Consider the following 19828-nt stretch of genomic DNA (forward strand, 5'->3'; position numbering starts at 1 on the left):
CCCTTAATCTCCTCAGTAACCTCATGAAACAGATAATGTCGTCATTATCCCCGATGTATCACAAGGAAGCCACACTGCACAGTTCAGGAATTTGCCTAAGATCATACAGCTAGGAAACAATGGAATCAGGACGTAGGTCAGGTGACCTGGCACAAAGATGCTGCTTTGAACCTTTGTCCCATAACACAACTCTTACTGTTTAAGCTGTTCAGTGTCTGGTGCTGGATGCTTTTGACCTAAAGCAAGAAAAACCCTCCTCCTCCCACCTCTCTCCTGCTGAACAATTGCAGTTATTTCTCATCTCAGTTCTGATCCTCTCCCTCAGAGACCCCATATCTGATCTACATTGCCTTCATCCAAACACTTGCAGTCAGTTGAAGTCATATAACAGTTGACTGTTGAAAGCAAGTTGAGCAGGTCTTCCTTTCACTTTCACTTATATTGATGTATCTTTAGTCACTAAGAAAGTGGGTGAAATTAACAAAAGATCGCTGAATTTAGGAATTCACTGACCCACAGGCCAATGGAGAGAAATAATTTCAGAAATCGGAAATTTTTAAGAGCTTTATTTGTTCATGCATATATTTTTATCTGTCTGAAAAACAGAGTGACAGAGAAGGGAGGAAAGAGAGCCTCCATCCATTAGATCACTCCCCAGATGTCTGCAGGCTGCTCCAGACTGATCTGGAACTGCTTCTGGGTCTCTCATTTCAGTGTCATGGACTCAACCTCTCAGTCTATCATCTACTGCTTTCCCAGTGCATTAGCAGAAAACTGAATTACAAGCAGAGCAGTCAAAACTCAAACCAGCATGGGGATGCCTGTGTCACAAGAGGTAGCTAAACCCAGCTGAGCCACAATGCTGACCCCAGGCCTTAAAAATTTAAGCAAACTTGGGGCCCGGCGGCGTGGCCTAGCGGCTAAAGTCCTCGCCTTAAACACGCCTGGATCCCATATGGGCGCCGGTTCTAATCCCGGCAGCTCCACTTCTCATCCAGCTCCCTGCTTGTGGCCTGGGAAAAGCAGTTGCGGACGGCCCAATGCATTGGGACACTGCACCCGCGTGGGAGACCTGGAAGAGGTTCCTGGTTGCTGGCATCAGATCGGCACGCATCGGCCCGTTGCGGCTCACTTGGGGAGTGAATCATCCGATGGAGCAAAGGAGAGACAGAGAGAGACAAATCTTCCATCTGCTCCTTCACTCCCCCAAAAGGCCACAATGGCTGGCGTTGAGCTGATCTTAAGCCACGAGCTTCATCCAGGTCCCCCACATGGGTGCTGGGTCCCAAGACCATAAACAGGCCTTAAGCATGGAGCTGGATGGGAAATGAACCATCCAGGACACAAACCAGTGCCCATATGGAATGCTGGTGCTTGCATGTTGAGTTTTAGCCAACTGAGCTATCATGCCAGTTGTAAGAAATAACAGAACATGTATATCAATGAAATTCCATATGTTATTGTGAATTCCTGTGTCTTACAACAAATTTCCCCATAAAAAAGAGAAGTCCTTTACCCATTCCCAGCTGTTTTAACTGATGCATCCTTAAGACCTGACTTCTGTTATATAATTCTTTGTCTTTTCTTCATTTCCATTTTCTCTGAAAAATATTCAGTGGATTAACTGTGAAACCTTATGATTTTTCTTCCCAGACAGCACACCCATCTCTCTCCTCCTCAGAATAAATTCCACCCCTTAAATAAATGGAACTTCCCATACCAAGATAGCTGTGGTTTGCTTGCGTTCAAAGGGCAGGATGTTACCACATGGGCTCATTATCTAGATGGAGCTGTGGCTAAAAACGTGGTGGGTTTCAGAGACTGCTCTCTCTGTGGCTGACAGTTTATCACAATGTGGTGTTTTACGCTTACTCCCAACTTGAGAACTAGAAATTTGTTTTCTTTAAACTCATGGTTGGGAACACTCTTAGGGAATGATTTCTGCTACTCTTGATCCATGCAAGAGAAAAAAAGTGCACATTTTCACTCACAAGGAAATTGTTGAGTTTTCATTTCTTTTACAATTCACAAATTGCCAGAGCTTAATCTTGCAACTTCAGTAAGATTACTGTCATGACCAGAAATTACCTTTGTGGAGGCAAGAGGAGCGAGTTGGGAGTAGGAGGAACAAGGTTTAGAAGAATTTGTTGATTTTATTTGGTGTTTGGCCACACACAATAGAAAACTCTAGAGTTTTACTTTTAATGTCAAATCATTCAGACTGATGCCCCAAAATAATATTTGCTAAATCAAGCTTCCACAATTGGAACTCCCCAAACAACCAAGACAAAAGTAAAAGACAGAGTCAACAACATTCGCTATCTCTAGATTCTAAAATCCATAAAGACACAAGTCCATCCAGAAAGCAATTTAATAAATACATATTTTCATTATTATGTTAAGCTGGATTAGGCTAGGATTTAGTTCTTGGTCTGGAGAATTTTTGCTGCTTCACAGTTTCCTGTCAAAATATCCAAACAAACAACTATTGCTCTAATAGTCTGTTCGTAAAAAGAGCACAAGCCTAGGCAATTGTCCTTCTCTCATCATCTTCTGAAATACTAACGGCGTTAGTACACAGTGCCAGGTAGAATGGGGCAGAGGCAAGGATCTTCCCGTGCCCTTCGGTCCATGTCCTAGGAAATCACCGAGACAAACACCCGTGCTGTCAAACTGTTCTCATTCCTGCTTCAGAGTGCTTATGCTACCTAGAAACCAAGTTCACAGTACTTTGTATGCATTTCCACTTCCTCAACGTTTCAAAACTCTCAATATAAGTCCCAATAATAATTGGAAACATCATTAATGGATTTGAGTTTCAACTAATCCATCCACCTACTTGAATGAGGTGCTGTGCAACAGAGAAACATCCACAAGGCAATGAGGATTGCAGAGGAGGAGACAGAAAAGTTGGAGTCGGTAGGTAAGCCACCTCACTCTCCTGGCCTCCCTCATACACCTCAGAACTCAAGCTCCGTCAGGTTCAGGATCCAGAGGGAGGTTACTTGGGAAACAAGTTATCTGCTTGTGTCTTTTTGCCTAATGTAGCTTAAATTTTCAAGTTTCCATACTTTAAATAGTTTAAATAATTAAAGCATACTTTAAATAATTATATTTTAAATAAAGACTTTAAATAATTTTTAAATACCTTAACTACTTTGAAAACAAGCCTAATTTTATCATTTTGCCATGTTCGCTTCATCCATGTTATTTAAAAGAACTACTGCAGCCACAACTACCAAGTTTAATTTAATTATACACATAGCATCGACTTTGCTGAGTTCTGTCTTTGAAATTCATTTGTAATTCATTTGTCAGAAAAAGAGATCTGGATGAGCTAAAAGTGCTTGTGGTGAAGAAATTTTCTATGAAATTTATGTTTTTCATAACACATTATAATTGTTGGCTCCAAATATTCTTTTAATGTCCAGTTTAATGGCTCACATTAGATGAAATTGCCCCATGCATCTCTCCCTTGAAAAGTCATGAGACCATTTTCATTTTAAATTCTGTTACACGAGCTGTACCAGTGCAGAAAGAAAATATGCTCCCATGGACAACAGAGTGGTCTGCAGTCCCCACATTATAGCAGGGAAAACTTGACCTAGGAGATTTGACCTTGACCTTGCATCACCAAGGCCCCTGGAGCAGTGAACACATTAGTTTGGGGAAGCACTCACCATCACCCATGAGGACAATTTAAAAGGTGATAGAAAAGTAAAATTAAAAGATGAGTTTATTTTGGTACGAAGTATTAAACTCCATGCATAATTGCTTTGCTTTTAAGACTATTCCTGTGAAAGATAGCGCCATGAGGAGAAAGGGAAGGAGAATCTTTCATCCTCTCATCTCTTCCCGAACGGTTGCAGCAGCCAGATCGGGACCAGGCCAGAGCCAGGTGCCAAGAATTCCACTCATGTCCCCCATATGAGTTGCAGGGGCCCAAACATGTGGGCATCTCCCAGCGCTTTTCCAGAGCAACACTGGCCTTGCACAGATTTTTTTTTTTTCTTCATGCGCAGTCTCAATGAACTTTATGAGAATCTGTCATATGCATAGATTTCAAAATATTTTCTAAAGGAATAAACTTCAAATTCTTTTTTCCACCAATGTTTTAAAATGCCATCATACTTTATTGTAGAGTTTTCGCTACATTTTAAATTTTTAATTTTTGTCACAAAATTGTTCTAGCTCCTGACAAATGGGTACATGACACCCATTCATGATCTATTTCCCCTTCCCAAAACGCATGCTTCTTATTCAGTAGTAATTCTTATGACAGAAAGTATATGTTAGTACTTGTCAACTGTAAGCATTTTCAAATCCACAGGTTATAGAAAGTTTTTACCATTTAGATCCACATTTTAAAGATTTCTCAGTAAGCCTCAGTTTTATCCAATCATGGGAAAGGGATATAACCTTATACATCACTTTTCTTTTCCTCCAAAAACTGTGATTCTTATTTTTCTTATTTCATTTCTTCCTTTGGTTTCTCATCAGGCACAGCTTATTTCATGGAGGACTATATATAGCAGCAAGAAGAAGGGTATACAAACTCTATCTTCAGCTGAAAGAAAGGAAAGTGATACATTGAAAAATAACAAGTCATCCAAAATTGATCTAATTTTCTGACATTCAAAAGCTTGAGTATTAGTCAGCTTTTTGCTACTATAGCAAAATGCCTAAGACAAGCTACTTAAAAAGGAGATACATTTTTGCCTGACAGTTTTAGAAGTTCCCTGTCTAAGACAGAGAAGTCCCCATTGGTTCAACCAACTAAGGAGACTAGACAATGACAGTGGCAGAACAGGAGTGGGAGAAAGATCACAGAGTGTTTCAAGAAGAAGAGGGTGAGCAGCTAGGCTCCACTCAGACCCCTCTAACCAACCTTCTCCCATGAATTACCTTCCAAAGGTGTGCCCTCCTGCTGCCCCCAATGACCTACAGACCTTACATTAGACCCAGCTCCTGATAGCACAGCTGGATTAAGTTTCCACACTCCCAGCACCAATACAGGCTTTAAGGTTTAATCTTTAGATGAAAAAACAGTAATAACAAAACAATAACAACAGGACAAGCCTTTGGCACGATTGTTACACTGCCACCTGAGATGCCCACAGTGCCTTGTTCAAGCCCTAACTCCTCCACTTCTGATCTAGCTTCTTGCTAATGTGTATCCTGGGAGGACATATGTGATGGCATGAGTATTTGGGGCTTTTATTCATTCATAGTTCCTGATTTCAACCTGGTCTAGCCCTGGCTGTTGCAGGCATTTGAATCTGTTTTATCTCTCTCTCTGATTCTGTGCTTTTCAAACAAAAGAAAACATATTTAAAAAACAATAGTAAACGTGAAACATCTACATCAGCTCAGGAACCATACCTTACTCAAAAGATAGTAAGCACATGCACTTGTGAAGTAACTTGTCTAGGGAGTATGCATGTATTCTCACACTCTCAGTAGCCAGAAAACATTAGGACTCTATGAAACCTTGAAGTCATCTAGCCCATGTCATTTTGCAAATGTGTCCAGGCAAGATAGGTGACTGACTCAGATCAGAGCTAGAACTAAGGCTTTCTATGTTCATAGAACACTCTGGAAAGAAGAAAAAAAAAAGTCCCAGTTCACAATTTTCTCTTATAAAGGTTTTGCTAAGTATTTTACAAACTATTTCGCCATTGACACTATTCCAGTTAGAGAAAAAGGAGTTAATTACAGACTTAAATATGTGAGCTATTATTTTAAGAAAAACATTCTCCAGATGTTTCCCACCTCATCTGAGAATGGGGGAAAAAAAGGAAATAAGCTTAAAATTCAGCAGAGGATATTCAGGTTAGATCTTAGAGAATCCAGTGTAAAATCCCACAGTTGGTTTACTGGGAATGTTGTGAAATCTCTGTCTCTGGAGAACTCATGGAATGTAGTGGTTGGCTATTCATTCTAGGGGGCAGGTCAGGGGATAGGGGAAGGGTTATGTGGGTGGCCCATTTTTAGAGCTGAAACTGTAATCTAATTGACTTCTCAGGTCCCCAAGGTCCCAGAGAGGTCATGTCCAGCCTAAAGCTCAGAGGTCCAGAGGCTGGCCACTCATAAATATACCAAAATTTGGCATCCACCAATGAAGCATACAATTAAGGCTCAGGTTTCTAATTATGGATGTAGTTTTTTTCAAAGATTTATTTTATTTTTATTGGAAAGTCAGATATACAGAGAGGAGCAGAGACAAAGAGGAAGCTCTTCCATCCATTGATTTACTCCCCAAGCAGCTGCAATGACCAGAGCTGTGCCGATCTGAAGTGACGAGCCAGGAGACTCTTCCAGGTCTCCCTCTCAGGTGCAAGGTCCCAAGGCTTTAGGCCATCCTTGACTGCTTTCCCAGGCCACAAGCAGAGAGCTGAATGAGCAGCAGAACGGCAGGATTAGAACTGGCAATCATATGGGTTCCTGGCACGTGCAAGGCGAAGACTTTAGTTGCTAGGCTACTGCTCTGGGCCCTGGGTGTACTTTTTAAAAGTGATTAATTGATTTGAAAGGCAGAGCAACTGAAAAGAGAGAATAAAGTTGTCCATTCACTATCTCTCTATCCAAATACTCACAATAGCCAAGACTGATCCAGGTCAAAGCCAGGCAAAAGCCAGACCTGCAACTGGGTCTCCCATGTGAGGGACAGGAACCCAAGCACATGGACCCACATCATCTGCCTCCAGGGAGCACAAGAAGGAAGTTGGATTAGAAGCACAGGATCCAGGACTTGAACATTCCAATATAAGGTGCAAGCATCTCAAGCAGTTACTTGATCCACTGTACCACAGCCCTGTCCCAGTTCTGACTGATATTAACAAAAGATCAGCCAAAACCAGTGCTTTTTTTTAACCTGAATTTGCCCACTGCCTGATTTAAATTGATCAGCATCTGCTTATCAGCTTCTTGATTTGGCCTCCATCTTTAGAGATTCACTTTGTCAGTTTTCTGACTTCATGAATATTTTATTTGCATCCATAGTCCATAAGCAAAGTATCTTAGCCAAATATCTCCTCCTATATCACATGTAAATTTTTATTTCAAATAACAAAAGACCTGGATATTTGGAAAATGAGATGATTAAAAGCCAAAGTTCAGTTAGCCAGATCTGTACAAGGTAGAAAGCTTGTCAGCGCATAATTTGGAGAGTGGTTCCTAAAAGTAGTAAAATAAGAATTTTAAATTTTAAATTTCTAAGTTAGAATCTAATAGATAGAAGCATACAATCTTGAATTTCTGTAGAATAATCAATCATATAAATACAACATGGGGAGAAAGCAATTAGAATAATTTATTGTAAAGAAAGAAAGCTGGCAAGAAAGAAAAGTGCCCTCCATATTGATTTCCATAGTGATTGTACTAGCCTGCACTCCCACCAGCAGTGAAGGACAGTACCTTCTCCCCACATCCACGCCAGCAGATGTTGTTAGTAGAATTCTGAATGAATAGCTTCATGAGGTCCAACTGTTCCTTTTGGCCATTTTTAATAAGTATGGTTTAGTGGTGATTATTGTTTTATTCATGGAAGGTTTATCATTATTGCAGTTGATATCACTTTTGCTTTGGCTAGTATTCTTCCTTGAAAGTCTTAGACATTTCAGTTGATTTGTCTGTTTTGGTCACATTCCATTAATAATAACTTAAATTTGAATGATACTTTTCAACTTATAAAGAATGCCCATTATCATTTGTACCCTGGGAAAATTCTGAGATACAGACAGAGATTATAATTTCTGATTTATAAGTATGGAAGCTGAGACTTGATGGACACCAGGGATTTACACAAGGGACTCTGAGTCTCAGCTCTGGAGAGTGGTAAAGCTAAAACTCAATCACAGGACTTCCAACTTTCTCTGTAGTGTTTTTTTCTGTGTGACATGTCAGCCATCACTAAGTCAACTTGGCTGAAAAAGAGCCATTGAACACATCCAGTAGATAGGCTCACATCTATGTATACACACCTGCCCAGAGGTGTGGGGAGAAATCAAAGAAAACATCAAATAGAGCACACAATACCACAGTGTTCTGCATCATCGGGATGCACCAGCAGTTGGAATTCCAAAGCTCCTTCTACCCCTCCAGGTGCATGCCTCAAGTTACACAAATCTGATGTCCTTTTGTGTAATTTGGGAGAACCAGCACAATTCTCTGAGAACAAAATATCCTCAGGGACAGGAGAAAAAATTATTAGGGATAAGGAAGGCAGGCAGTTCTATTTGGGGCCCCCACATAAGCACTCAGGTTAAAACTGAATGGTCTATTCACAGAGCGGAAGCCAGGGCAGATGGCCGAGTGAAGGAGGTGGTTTTGGGGATAGAAAGGACAAGCCTAGAGAGGCAGTAAAGAAAAATCCCACTAAGTCTGTATTATTAACCTGGTCTTCTTCCCAGCTTTCCACCTCCTACAGATTTCCAGTGTTTCAATTGATTGTCCCAGTAAAAGATCATTAACTATAATTCAGTACATTCATACACCCATCAAACTGATGGAACAGTACAGACCAAGTATGCTAGATTATTATTGAAGACAGCATCACAACTTCATAATTCACAATTACATGCGTCCATCCCCAAAGGTAGAATTAAATCTTACTTTATACATTACCATATATTAGATTTTCAATGCAAATGAACCCATTCAACTCTCCAGAACTACCTTGGAGGTACTGCATGTTACAACTAGATAGAATGAGAACTAAATGTTATTTTTAACAAATGGAGGACTTGAAGGGCTTTGGTTAGCTACAAAATTGCATAAGAAATAAGGTTCATAATACTGAGTGAAGTACTTTGTTTTTGCATGAAAAACAAAGAAGAAGCAAGTGTGTAGTGCTATAACTTATAAAGGTGTGTGTATTATTTTGCTTGTCCATAGAGTATCTCTGGAAAAAATGATAAAAATCAATTGCTTCAAAGAGAAAGGATTCTAAACATTATAAGATATAAATAGAGGGAAAGTTGTTTTTTTCTAAATATCCTTTGCTATCAGTTATTTGCATAGAGTATAAGCTCTGTGAGGGTCGAGTTAGTGCCTATATTATATTCATCTTTGTCATTCCTGGGTGGGCACAATTTTGTTTCTGGTAAGAATTCAGTAAATTATTGTCAAGCATTTGTAACAGATGTTATCTTTCCACATAAAATAAAAGTGGCAACTAATGGATACAAGTCAATATTAATTTTGTGGCTTCTTCCAAATGGTTTAGAACAATCATTCACAGAAGGGCAGAAATGACAACTTCCTATCCTCAGAAGAAACAAACATTTCTTGAGGTGATTTTGATTTACAAAATGGAGAAAATGTTAGAAATAGCTTTGCTGACAAATGTTCCTTCTTTTTTCTCCAGACAAGGAAAATGATTAGTTAGTATATTTAGAAAAATTGTCAAACAGTGACTTTTTTGGTAAGGATTCACATTACAGATTTTCTTAGGTGCTTTTTATTAACCAACTCTTCTGTAGCCTTTTCACACTCCTGGCATTATCTTTGAATAGGATGTTGCAAAGTCAATTCACATTTGCTAAGAAGTGGGAAACTAAAATCCAAATTAAAGCAGAACTAGAAAAAAATTCCATGAAAATGGAAATTATTTATGGACACAGTCTTTTCCAAAGTTTTCCAGAAGATTCTTGCATGATATATAAAAAGAAACTGGCAAATTCCTCTTTTTTTTTTCTCCCTCTCCAACTTTTTTCCCTCCACTTCTCTCTCTATGCTGTGATGGCACACCTGCTGAGATTTTGGTTTTCATAGACTCATTCAGTAAGATGTAAGGATACAGCTGGTATATTACCTCTGTGGTTACCAGGACAGAGTGGGGATGGGGAACTTGAACAGACTTCAGGGTGTACCACACTGCCCTCTCGTGTTCATTTGTCAGTACACACCACTTTTCCCTAGGTTTTAGAGCAAAAGGTGTTGGCAGAGTTCTGAAGTGGGTTTTTATAAATAGATAAACCCCATTATCATCTATTCTGTTAACTACTCATTTGTAGATAGTACTATTAAAGTGCTTAAAAATTGTTCATGCACAACAGCCAAGAGGCCTAAGCAGTCCACAGAAACAGAGCAGTAAACTTGCTTCAGGACTAGGGAGAGGAGCTTTCTCTGGTCCTTTCTTAGTTCCAACTTTGGATCCCCACCCTCTCTTGCAATGACCATCAGGGTTGCTCTGGTGGCCCCCCCAAAACAACCAAACAAACAAAACTAGAATAGATAGACTGTGAACAACAAGGGAAGCTTAGAACCAGACAGGAAATGGTCAGCGTGGACTCACATATACCTTACTAGGTGGGACACAAAGATTAGTTACCCCTCACTAAAGTATTGAATATTTCTCTGCACACCCCTCCTAAAACTGTTCTGCACCTCAACTGTTGACATATGCCTTGTTAGAGTTATAAGCCAGTTTAGATGATCCTAAAATCTGCCAAGTTTAGCAAAATTATGCTTCAACACTATAAACTGCTAAATACTAAAATGAAAATAGATACAAGACAGCTGAATAGGACCCTATAGCCATTTTAAGGTGTATAGAAACTGGTTGTATATAAACTAAAATTGAAATGTCAATGAAGTAGTCACAGGATGTGGTTAAGAACTTGCACTTTTTAACATATTTGTTACTCAATACCATGTCAATTAATTCCATGATGTTGTAAATTGTTTTTTATGTTGTGTTGATAGTCTGCCAGCTCTACCTTCACACCAGAGATGGTCTGCCCAAGAAACTGTTGAATTTATCTGGACAATAAGATGCTGGACTCTGATTGCAATGAAAGAATCTTGACTGAATTTGAACTGTAATACTGCAGTAAGGTGGAGGGATCCACCATGGGGGGAGGGCCCAAGGAGGGATTGGGGGAATCCCAGAGCCTATGAAACTGTGTCTCATAATACAATGTAATCAATAAAAAAAAGTGTTCATCCTTGTGAATAGTGAAACATTTTTAATTTATACAACTAATTTGCTTTGTGAATTTTTTTTCATAAAAGTATCAAGATAAATTTGTAGGGATTTCCAAATCCAATTAAATGAATTCTGACTACTGGGTTCGTGTCATTTAAATTTAAGAAGTTAATGCACATAATTATGATAGTCACGTTTTAATTACATATGGGAACTGTCACATGGAGCATCTTTCCTCCAATTCAGCACTTGTGTTGTTCCTGGCTCTTGTCATTCATTTTGCATTCGTGTGTGTGTCTGTGTGTGTCTACCAGACTGCATCCAAGTGATACCTGGGACCACCCTAAATCCTCGAGTTCCTCCCAGTAGTGGCCACCCTAAATCCCTTGAGTTCCTCCCAGTGTTTATCCAATCCTCTAGTGGCCACCCTAAATCCCTTGAGTTTTATCCAATCCCTTGGCAGATAACTTGACAAATAGGAAGCAGGAACTTGCTGTTAATCCAGTGGCGAGATGTATCAGGCCAAAATTGCCAATCCTGTCATGCTCTGAGAAACAAGCTAAGCTGTGGAGTTAATCCTTGGGAGACTGGGGCCTGCATGTCCCCCTTTTTTTGTTTTTTTAATGGACGCCTGTCTTAGGTTGTCCAGCAGGCAGTTGACGCCTTACCCGTCATGGGGAGCCCCACCTGGGGGATCCCTGTCTTAGGTTGGTCATCAGTGCTGCCAGATCTTACCCGTCTCTGGCTGCCCATCACACCATGTTCAGCCAAACTTGAGCGCTAGGGTTTTCCACAGCTAAAACCATCATGGTTTGTCAAATAATGACCTACTCCCAGGCTTGTTGCCTGCATAGGCGGCAAAGAAGAATGAATAGTACTGCAATCATGGCTACGACCATCAGCCTCATGGCCAAGATTCCGCTTTGTTCCTAAAGCATCCATGCTGCCAGTTAAATGCCATTTCACAGGGGTAACACATATATGATGGTAAATCGGGGAGCAGCTGGAGATCTGCGTTTCCCATGGGCAGGATACCAGGAAGTTGCACCACTGCTGTCAGGGTCTCCTATCCTGCAAGAACATCATTAGGAGTGGGATCATGCTGAGTTGGAGCCAAGGAGATTTGTCGTGTAAGTCTCTCAGGAACCCGTGTAGGTGTTTCTTCATCCTGGGGAAAAACACAAACGGAGCCTCGCCCCCACGTTAGTACTGGATCTGGTCCTCGCCATTTATTTGTGGCCAGATCTTTCCATTTTACTTGGCCTTTATTCTCATTAGCAGGGCGAAGCCAATGGCGCTCTGCAGGAGCTACATCATTAGTGACAGTTAAAAAATTTAACACATAGATTGCAGATGCCAGTAAGGAATGGGGTGAGCTGCAATGCTCGGCCACATCCCCCTTCTTTATTTTTTCTAGATAAACTTTAAGGGTGCGGTTGGCACGTTCGACAATGGCTTGACCCTGAGGATTATAAGGAATGCCTGTTTTGTGAGTTATATTAAAATCTTGGCAGAACTTCTCAAAACCCTGGCTAACATAGGCCGGTCCATTATCAGTCTTAATTTGTTTGGGGACCCCCATATAGGCAAAGGCCTGTAAACAATGGGCTTCTTTTAATTTCTCTCAAGCTGTTCTTTTACCAATTCAATTGCAGCCTCTAATTTTTAACCCTGTCACAGACTGGTTGGGGGTCACCTTGAAGATGTCTACCCAAACCTTTTCCAGGAAAGTATCCCTGTCTATTAAGCATATTTGGCACAGGCTGAGAGGTCAATACAACATTCATGGCACTCAACAAATCTCGTCCCCACAGATTGATAGGAATATGTGGTAAGACATACGGCTGGAAAACGCCTGAATGCCCCTCTTGATCCTTCCACCTTAACATCCTGGCGCTTTTCTGTGGCTGAGAAGTTCCTATCCCTTGGAGAACGGTTGGGGTGGCCTCTAATGGCCAGGAACTTGGCCACTGTGCCTGGGATATAACTGTACTGTCAGCTCCGGTATCAAGTAAACCTGTGAATTTTCTCCCTTCTATCTCTAACTGTAAGGTGGGTCGGGTTTGCATGTCAGAGACCCAACATGCCAAGGGGCCAGAATCTCCAAATCCTCCTTGTCTATCTCTCTTAAGAATGGGGTTGTCAGTTGGAACCTTGGGGATCAAGATCAGCTGGGCAAATCTAGCTCCTGGTGGAATGATTATAGTGCCTTTGGCTGATTCTGCCATGACTTCTATTTCTGCAGGGGTATCCTCATCTATCACTCCTGGGAGTACCCTGATTCCATGCATAGTAGTAGGATCAGACCCAAGGTATTCTTAGGCAAGGGGCCCCTGACTCCTGTTTTTATCCGTTGGGGTCCCAGGAGCAGGGTCAATACCTCTCCAGAGGTGGCACAGAAGTCCAGTCCTGCGCTACCTGGTGTTGCTCTGAGGAGGGTTGAAATGTCGGTGTTCCTTGCCGTGGGAGAGGGACTCTGGAAGGAGTCTGCGCTGTTCCGGAAGCTACAGGTGTCTGCTGGGCTCCGTACACCTGAGGTTGGGGGGCCCGGAGCGGGCCCCTGACCCCGTTTCCCGATAGGGGATTGCCTTGGGCATCATATCTGGACCTACAATCACTGCTCCAATGATAGCCTTTACGGCATCTTGGACAAAGATCTGGGGCCTGCAAGGATCTTGGGGGTGATCTTCCTTGTCGCGGAAGTTTGGGGCACTGTTTTTTAAAATGTCCAGGCTGTCCACATCTGAAACAGGTTTTGGGAGGCGCCCTAGGGCGGGGCTGAGGGTGTTGAACAGCGGCTGCTATCACTTGCCCAAGGGCATGGGTGGAGTCAATATGTCTGCAAATTTTGAGATAATCATGCAGGGACTTATCTCTGTGGGACCTGAGAGCATCCTGGCAATATTTATTAGCATTCTCAAAGGCTATATGCTTAATTACTGGCACTGCTGGTTCCATGTTACCAAAGATCTTAGTAGCAACCTGCATAATACGGTCCACAAATTCTTGAAAAGGTTCTGTAGGGCCTTGCAAGATCTTGGAAAACTGGTCTCCTGTATTAGCGTTAGGTAAGGCCTTCCAGGCTCCAAGGGCTGCATTTGCTATCTGAGCATAAACTCCTAGGTCATAATTAACTTGTTGTTGGATGCCCTCAAAAGGTCCAGTGCCAGTAAGCATTTCAAGGCTTCGATCTGCGTGTCCCCCAGCTGCGTACTGCTCAGCAAAAAATCTGCACCTATCTTGAAAATCCCCTCTGCATAGGAGAAAGTCGCCACCATCGAGAGCAGAGCGGCACAATCGCATCCAATCACTAGGAGTAAGATTCAAACTCAAAAAGGATTCTATGAGTGCAAGAGTAAAGGGTGCCTGGGCACCATAATCTTTAACAGCCTGCTTTACATTTTTGAGGTCTTTAAATTGAAGGGGCTGATGCTCCCAGCGAGGGGGACCTCCTCGAACTGGGACCTCTATTACAGAGAAGCATCGAACCCCACCCACCGGCTGATCAGTGAGGCCGTCACTCCATGGCCGCGTGGGGTAATTATTGGGTGAATGGCCCGCGGCTTCCTCCTCAGGAGGAGTGGTAGGGGTCACAAAATTAGGGGCATATGGTAGTGGTCTTGAACTGGACAATTTGCCAGAGGAACGTGCACCTATTCCTGCTTTCTTTAACTTTCTTTTAATGGCCCTAATTTCCCGCTTTAAGAAAACCTTCTCCTTATCCTTAATTTTCCGCTTTAAGAAAACCTCCTCATCTCTTTTGTCCTCACTCTCTTCCGAGGAAGAGGCCTCGTTCTCATCTGAAGAAGAGGCTTCGGTCTCCTCTAAAGAAGAGATCTCACTTGGGGTGGCCTCACTCGAGGCCGCCTCATTCCAGGCTTCCAAGGACCGTAGAACTTCCCACCCCTGGATTGCTTCAAAAGTAGTCTGTACTTCTCTTAACTGTCTCTCAACTTTCACTTTATCAGTAAATAATGAATCACGGACTAAGCGCCACAAAGAAAAGTTAACAATGGGGAAATTATCTGGGTCTTTTTGTAAACAGGATTGTAAGTTGGCCTTAACCTGTTCCCAATCGGGAATACTCAAGTTGCCTGAAACAATAAACCAAGGACTGCTAGATTGAATGGCTTTAACAAAATTTCTAATCATTTTAAATTTAACTGGCATCCCCAGTTGATGTAGAAGTTCTTCAAGCTCGGTGGCCAATTTATCCCGGGAGAAGGCAGAACCCATTTTATCGTCCTTTTCACCGGATAAATTAAACACCAAGACCTAACTATACTTCAAAATAAATCTAAAACCTGACTATACTTCTAAATAAATCGAAAACTTACAAAATAAATCCAAAACTTAGTTATATTTCAAAATAAGTCTAAAACCTAACTATATTTCAAAATAAAACTAAAACCTGACTATATTTCAAAATGAAACTCCCTCTCCTACCAGTTTAGGAGAGACTTACAATACGTCCCACTTACCTGAATCAGCTGGCCAGCCTCCTGGGACGACCCTTCGTCGTATCCTCTTTCTCAGTCTCGGTGAAACCTCCAGATGTTGGCAACGCCCTCGTCGCCACGTAATCCGAGCTGAGCGGAGGGACTAGGGTTACAACACAGACAATGCACAGAGGACAACACAATGCAACACGCAGTACACAGAATGTCGATCGATGACAGATTGATCTTTATTGCACCTCCAGGCTTTCTTTTATACTCTCCCTAGCTCCTCCCAGTGTTTATCCAGTCCTCAAGGGACCACCCTAAATCCTCGAGTTCCTCCCAGTAGTGGCCACCCTAAATCCCTTGAGTTCCTCCCAGTGTTTATCCAATCCTCTAGTGGCCACCCTAAATCCCTTGAGTTTTATCCAATCCCTTGGCAGATAACTTGACAAATAGGAAGCAGGAACTTGCTGTTAATCCAGTGGCGAGATGTATCAGGCCAAAATTGCCAATCCTGTCATGCTCTGAGAAACAAGCTAAGCTGTGGAGTTAATCCTTGGGAGACCGGGGCCTGCAGAACAGCCAAAAGAAAGATGGCTTAGAAATAAAACTATTTACAAATGTAAGGATTTGCATGATGCCTCCATGTTCAACTATTTGAACTCTACTATTTCAACTATTTCAACTATAGTTGAGGTTTCATCTAGCTTCATCCTCCACCATCCTAAATAAGCAGCTTTAACTCATATTCAAGGAGCTTGGTCCATCCAGCTAACAAATCAGCATTCTAGCCAGGAGAAAACAAGGATTTCCACATCCTGCCATTGTTCTTGAAAGTTGTAACCATTAAGGTGATAACTAATCAGCCAGAACATCATTGCATGGCCACACCTAGGTGAATTAGGGGCTCTGGAATCTAACACTACAGATAATGGACGGGGCTGGCATGATGACTCAATTGGCTAATCCTCAGCTTCCAAGCACCCAAATAGGCTCTGGCTCATGTCCTGGCTTATCTACCTACCATCCAGCTCCCTTCTTGTGACTTAGGAAAGCAGGAGAGGATGAACCGAAGTCTTGGGACCATGCACCTGTGTGGGAGACCCAGAGGAAGATCCTGTCTCCTGGATCCTGGCTTCAGATTGGCTCAGCTCCAGTCATTGTGCCATCTGGGGAGTGAAACTGTGAATGGAAGATTTTTCTGTCTCCCCTTCTTTCTGTAGAGCTACCTTTCCAATAAAAAAATAAATAAATCTTTCTTAAAAAATCAGAAAAGAAACATAAAAGATACTTAAGAATAGCCAGTCATAGCCTGTGTTCCCACTGTGATCCTTTTCTTCTAGATTTTATCTGTGTGATTTTAAAATTTTACCTTGGTTAAAAGATAGTGTCTTCGCATTCATTTGCTTTCCACCCATGAAGTTGTGATCAAAGTAACTGCTTCCATTTTTACTTTTTCTTCCTTCTGTCTCGGTGAATGCCAGTCCCTTGGTCTGCAAATGCTCACTATGTGATGCCTTCATTGCTTCCACAGGTGATGGCTGTGCTGCCTGGCCCTCCACAGCTGCTACAAGTGGTGCTGACCATTTCCCTGGCTTCTATCAGGCTCATTCAGGCTGGTGCCTACTATGGAATCAAGCCGCTGCCACCTCAGATGCCACCACAAATTCCACAATACCAGCCAATGGGCCAACAAGTACCTCACATGCCTTTGGCCAAAGATGGCCTCACCATGGGCAAGGAGATGCCCCATATGCAATATGGCAAAGAGTATCCCCACCTACCCCAGTATATGAAGGAAGTGCAACCGGTGCCAAGAATGGGCAAGGAAGCAGTCCCCAAGAAAGGCAAAGGTACATCACCCTCCCATGCTGTCATAGAACAACTTTCCCGACTCCTGAATTACAGGGTTAAGGAGCATGCTACATTTTAGAATCCTTCAATTTCAGAATTTGTTGTGGTCCTTTAGCCAATGTTGACTGGTTCAGAAACTACTCTTCAAAAGTTCAATTCTGTGTCAGTCAATTTTCTCTTGCTTTCTTGAAATACCTGAAGTTCAGTGCTTTACAAACAGAAGAGATTGACTGAACTCACATTTCTGTAAGCTAAAAGCCACAGTTGGGTGGTCCCATGGATTCAGCTGGTGACAGCTCCTTTGGCTATGTTCCATGTGAGATGGGGAAAAGTGTGTGTAGCAGGGAAATATTATATAGAGGGAGGAAGCCAGAAGCAACGGAACAGCCAGGCTGCCTCTTTCACACCAACTTCTAAGCATGAACTCTGAGAACTGCCTTAATCTGATTTGATGGCAGTGCCCCCAGCAACCCACTGACTATTACCGCGGCCCACCTCTTACAGGTGAGGTCTCACATTCCCTTTGTGAGGACGAAGATGCCAACACAGGAAATTCTGGGGGTGCAGGGAAGCCACATCCAAACTGTAGCAGTGTCAAAGAAAGATACAGAAAATATGACCATTTCATGATTTGCTTTATTATTTTAACTAGCATCTTATGATACAAAATGTAATTAATCACAAATAGTCTATCTCTTTATTGAAACATTCAACAACTATCTAGTGAGCACTTATTTTTGTGTCAGGCTTTGGGTAAGATGTTGAAGAATAAAGCAGTAAAACAAAGTAAAGGTTGTAAGCCATTCTTCTAAACCAGAAGGAAAATGTTGTAAGAACTTGCTGGATAGAAAAAAAAAAAATCATGTGAAAGCATTTTGCAAACCAGGCATGAGATCATTGTTTTTGCTATTACTTTAATAAAGCTTCACATGTCAATCAACAAATAGACTACAGACTACAAGCTGCATCTGGAAATGATATCTAAGCTTTGTTCCCATTCTTTTCTTGTCATATTCACCAGCTATTCAGTACCTACAAAGCGCCCATCACTGTGACACACACTGTATCAGTTCAGCCGGTTCACCTGAAGTCCTCAGAAACCTAGTGTTTGTAGGAAAATCAGCTGCATTGGAGAGATAGTTACCTTAGGGCCATCCTGTCCAGTCCCTATTGTGGTAGGAATTACAGGACATGGCAATAAGAAACCTAGGGGCCTGGATATGGGAAATGAGGGAGACCCTAGTCATTTGGCCTCTATCAGATTATTTTTGTTCATCTGTAAAACAACATAGTTGAGAGAATCCAAAATGTAAGGTAAAGATCAAGGCCAGACTGAAACTTGATTTGCTACACCTGGTCATTCCACAAATTCTCAACAAGAGCAAAGTGTGTCCAGGGCACCAAGCTAAGTACCATGATCCTCTGATACAGAAGATGTGACTCTTCCCCCAGACACTCCCCTCATCCAGCACCCGCTTAGAGAAAGGAGGCCTTGACGGCACGATCAGAATGTCTATTAACATAAGGGACATATTCCCGATTTTCTTGTCTTCAGGAGGTAGTTTACCACCTAGGAGATTGTCTCAACCTGGTTCTTGGCAACTGCTTTATTTATTCTTGCCTGAAAAGGATATATGTTTTGTGGTTGTCTTTTGTTCCCTGGCAGTAGCTCAGTGAAAAGTACAATGATTAGGATTAAGATGTTGCAATTGATTAGAGTAAGATGTAGGCATCACATATTTCATTTCTTCAGTATTTCATTTCTCCATTATTTCCAGTATCACAGAATACTCACTGTTGTGTTTATCTGAAAGGCACAGCCTAATCATTATAGCAAAATCCTGTTTGTATTTCAATAGCAATTCAAGAAAGCACTAAATTTTTCAGAACCTCTTATCTTGAAGTATGGCTACATTGTTTTTGCTGCTTAGCTAGACAAGCAGAGATGGTGATGGCTTAAGTGGCCCAATCAAGATCTTATGTCAAAACCAGAAAGATAAGCTGAAATTTCTTCTCCTAAACCATCTCTCTTGTTGAAAAGTAAATTCACATATGAGAAATAATCATAAATCCTATGGCACATTAAAGAAAATAAATAAACCTATCAGTTCCTGAGGACACACGGAAGATGTTATTGAGCCAATAAAATGCCATGTTTCATTAATCTACATTATTATGACTTTCATCATTAACATCACACTGTAGTTCAGTATATGAGCAAATTTATATAGATTTAATTATTATACGAAAAATCAGGTAGACCCAGAAATTGCTGCATATTCTCATTTTGCTTAAGAGAACTTCAAAAAGACCATGAGAAAATAAGATTATCAAGGTTTACTCTGCAAAAAAATTTGAAACCTATTCACTATTTTTCCTAATATTCATCTTCCACCGACATTTTGAAGGTTTTGCATTTGTGGGTCCTGAAACAATCAATTAACTCACACAGAGAATACAATGGTGCTTAGCAGAGACTGGGACAAGCAAACCTATTAGGCCCCAGACAGGAATAAGTTTGGCTAAGGTAGTTTTTGTTATTGTTGCTTTTTTGTTTTGAGCTCTATTGCACAACACAGTGAAAATTGTGCATTTTAGAATC

General features: G+C 41.5%; 1 protein-coding gene across 1 annotated transcript in view; it reads left to right on the forward strand.

Annotated features, from left to right (window-relative positions):
- COL8A1 (collagen type VIII alpha 1 chain) overlaps nucleotides 1–19828 on the forward strand; it is a 149741-nt gene that overhangs the window by 126708 nt on the left and 3205 nt on the right. Inside the window, exon 3 of the mRNA XM_004593231.2 lies at nucleotides 16907–17225. Coding sequence (XP_004593288.2) covers nucleotides 16910–17225 — 316 coding nt within the window. The 5' untranslated portion in view covers nucleotides 16907–16909. The remainder of the gene's footprint in view (nucleotides 1–16906; nucleotides 17226–19828) is intronic.

This window comes from Ochotona princeps, chromosome 3, assembly GCF_030435755.1.
Source record: "Ochotona princeps isolate mOchPri1 chromosome 3, mOchPri1.hap1, whole genome shotgun sequence".
NCBI lineage: Eukaryota > Metazoa > Chordata > Mammalia > Lagomorpha > Ochotonidae > Ochotona > Ochotona princeps.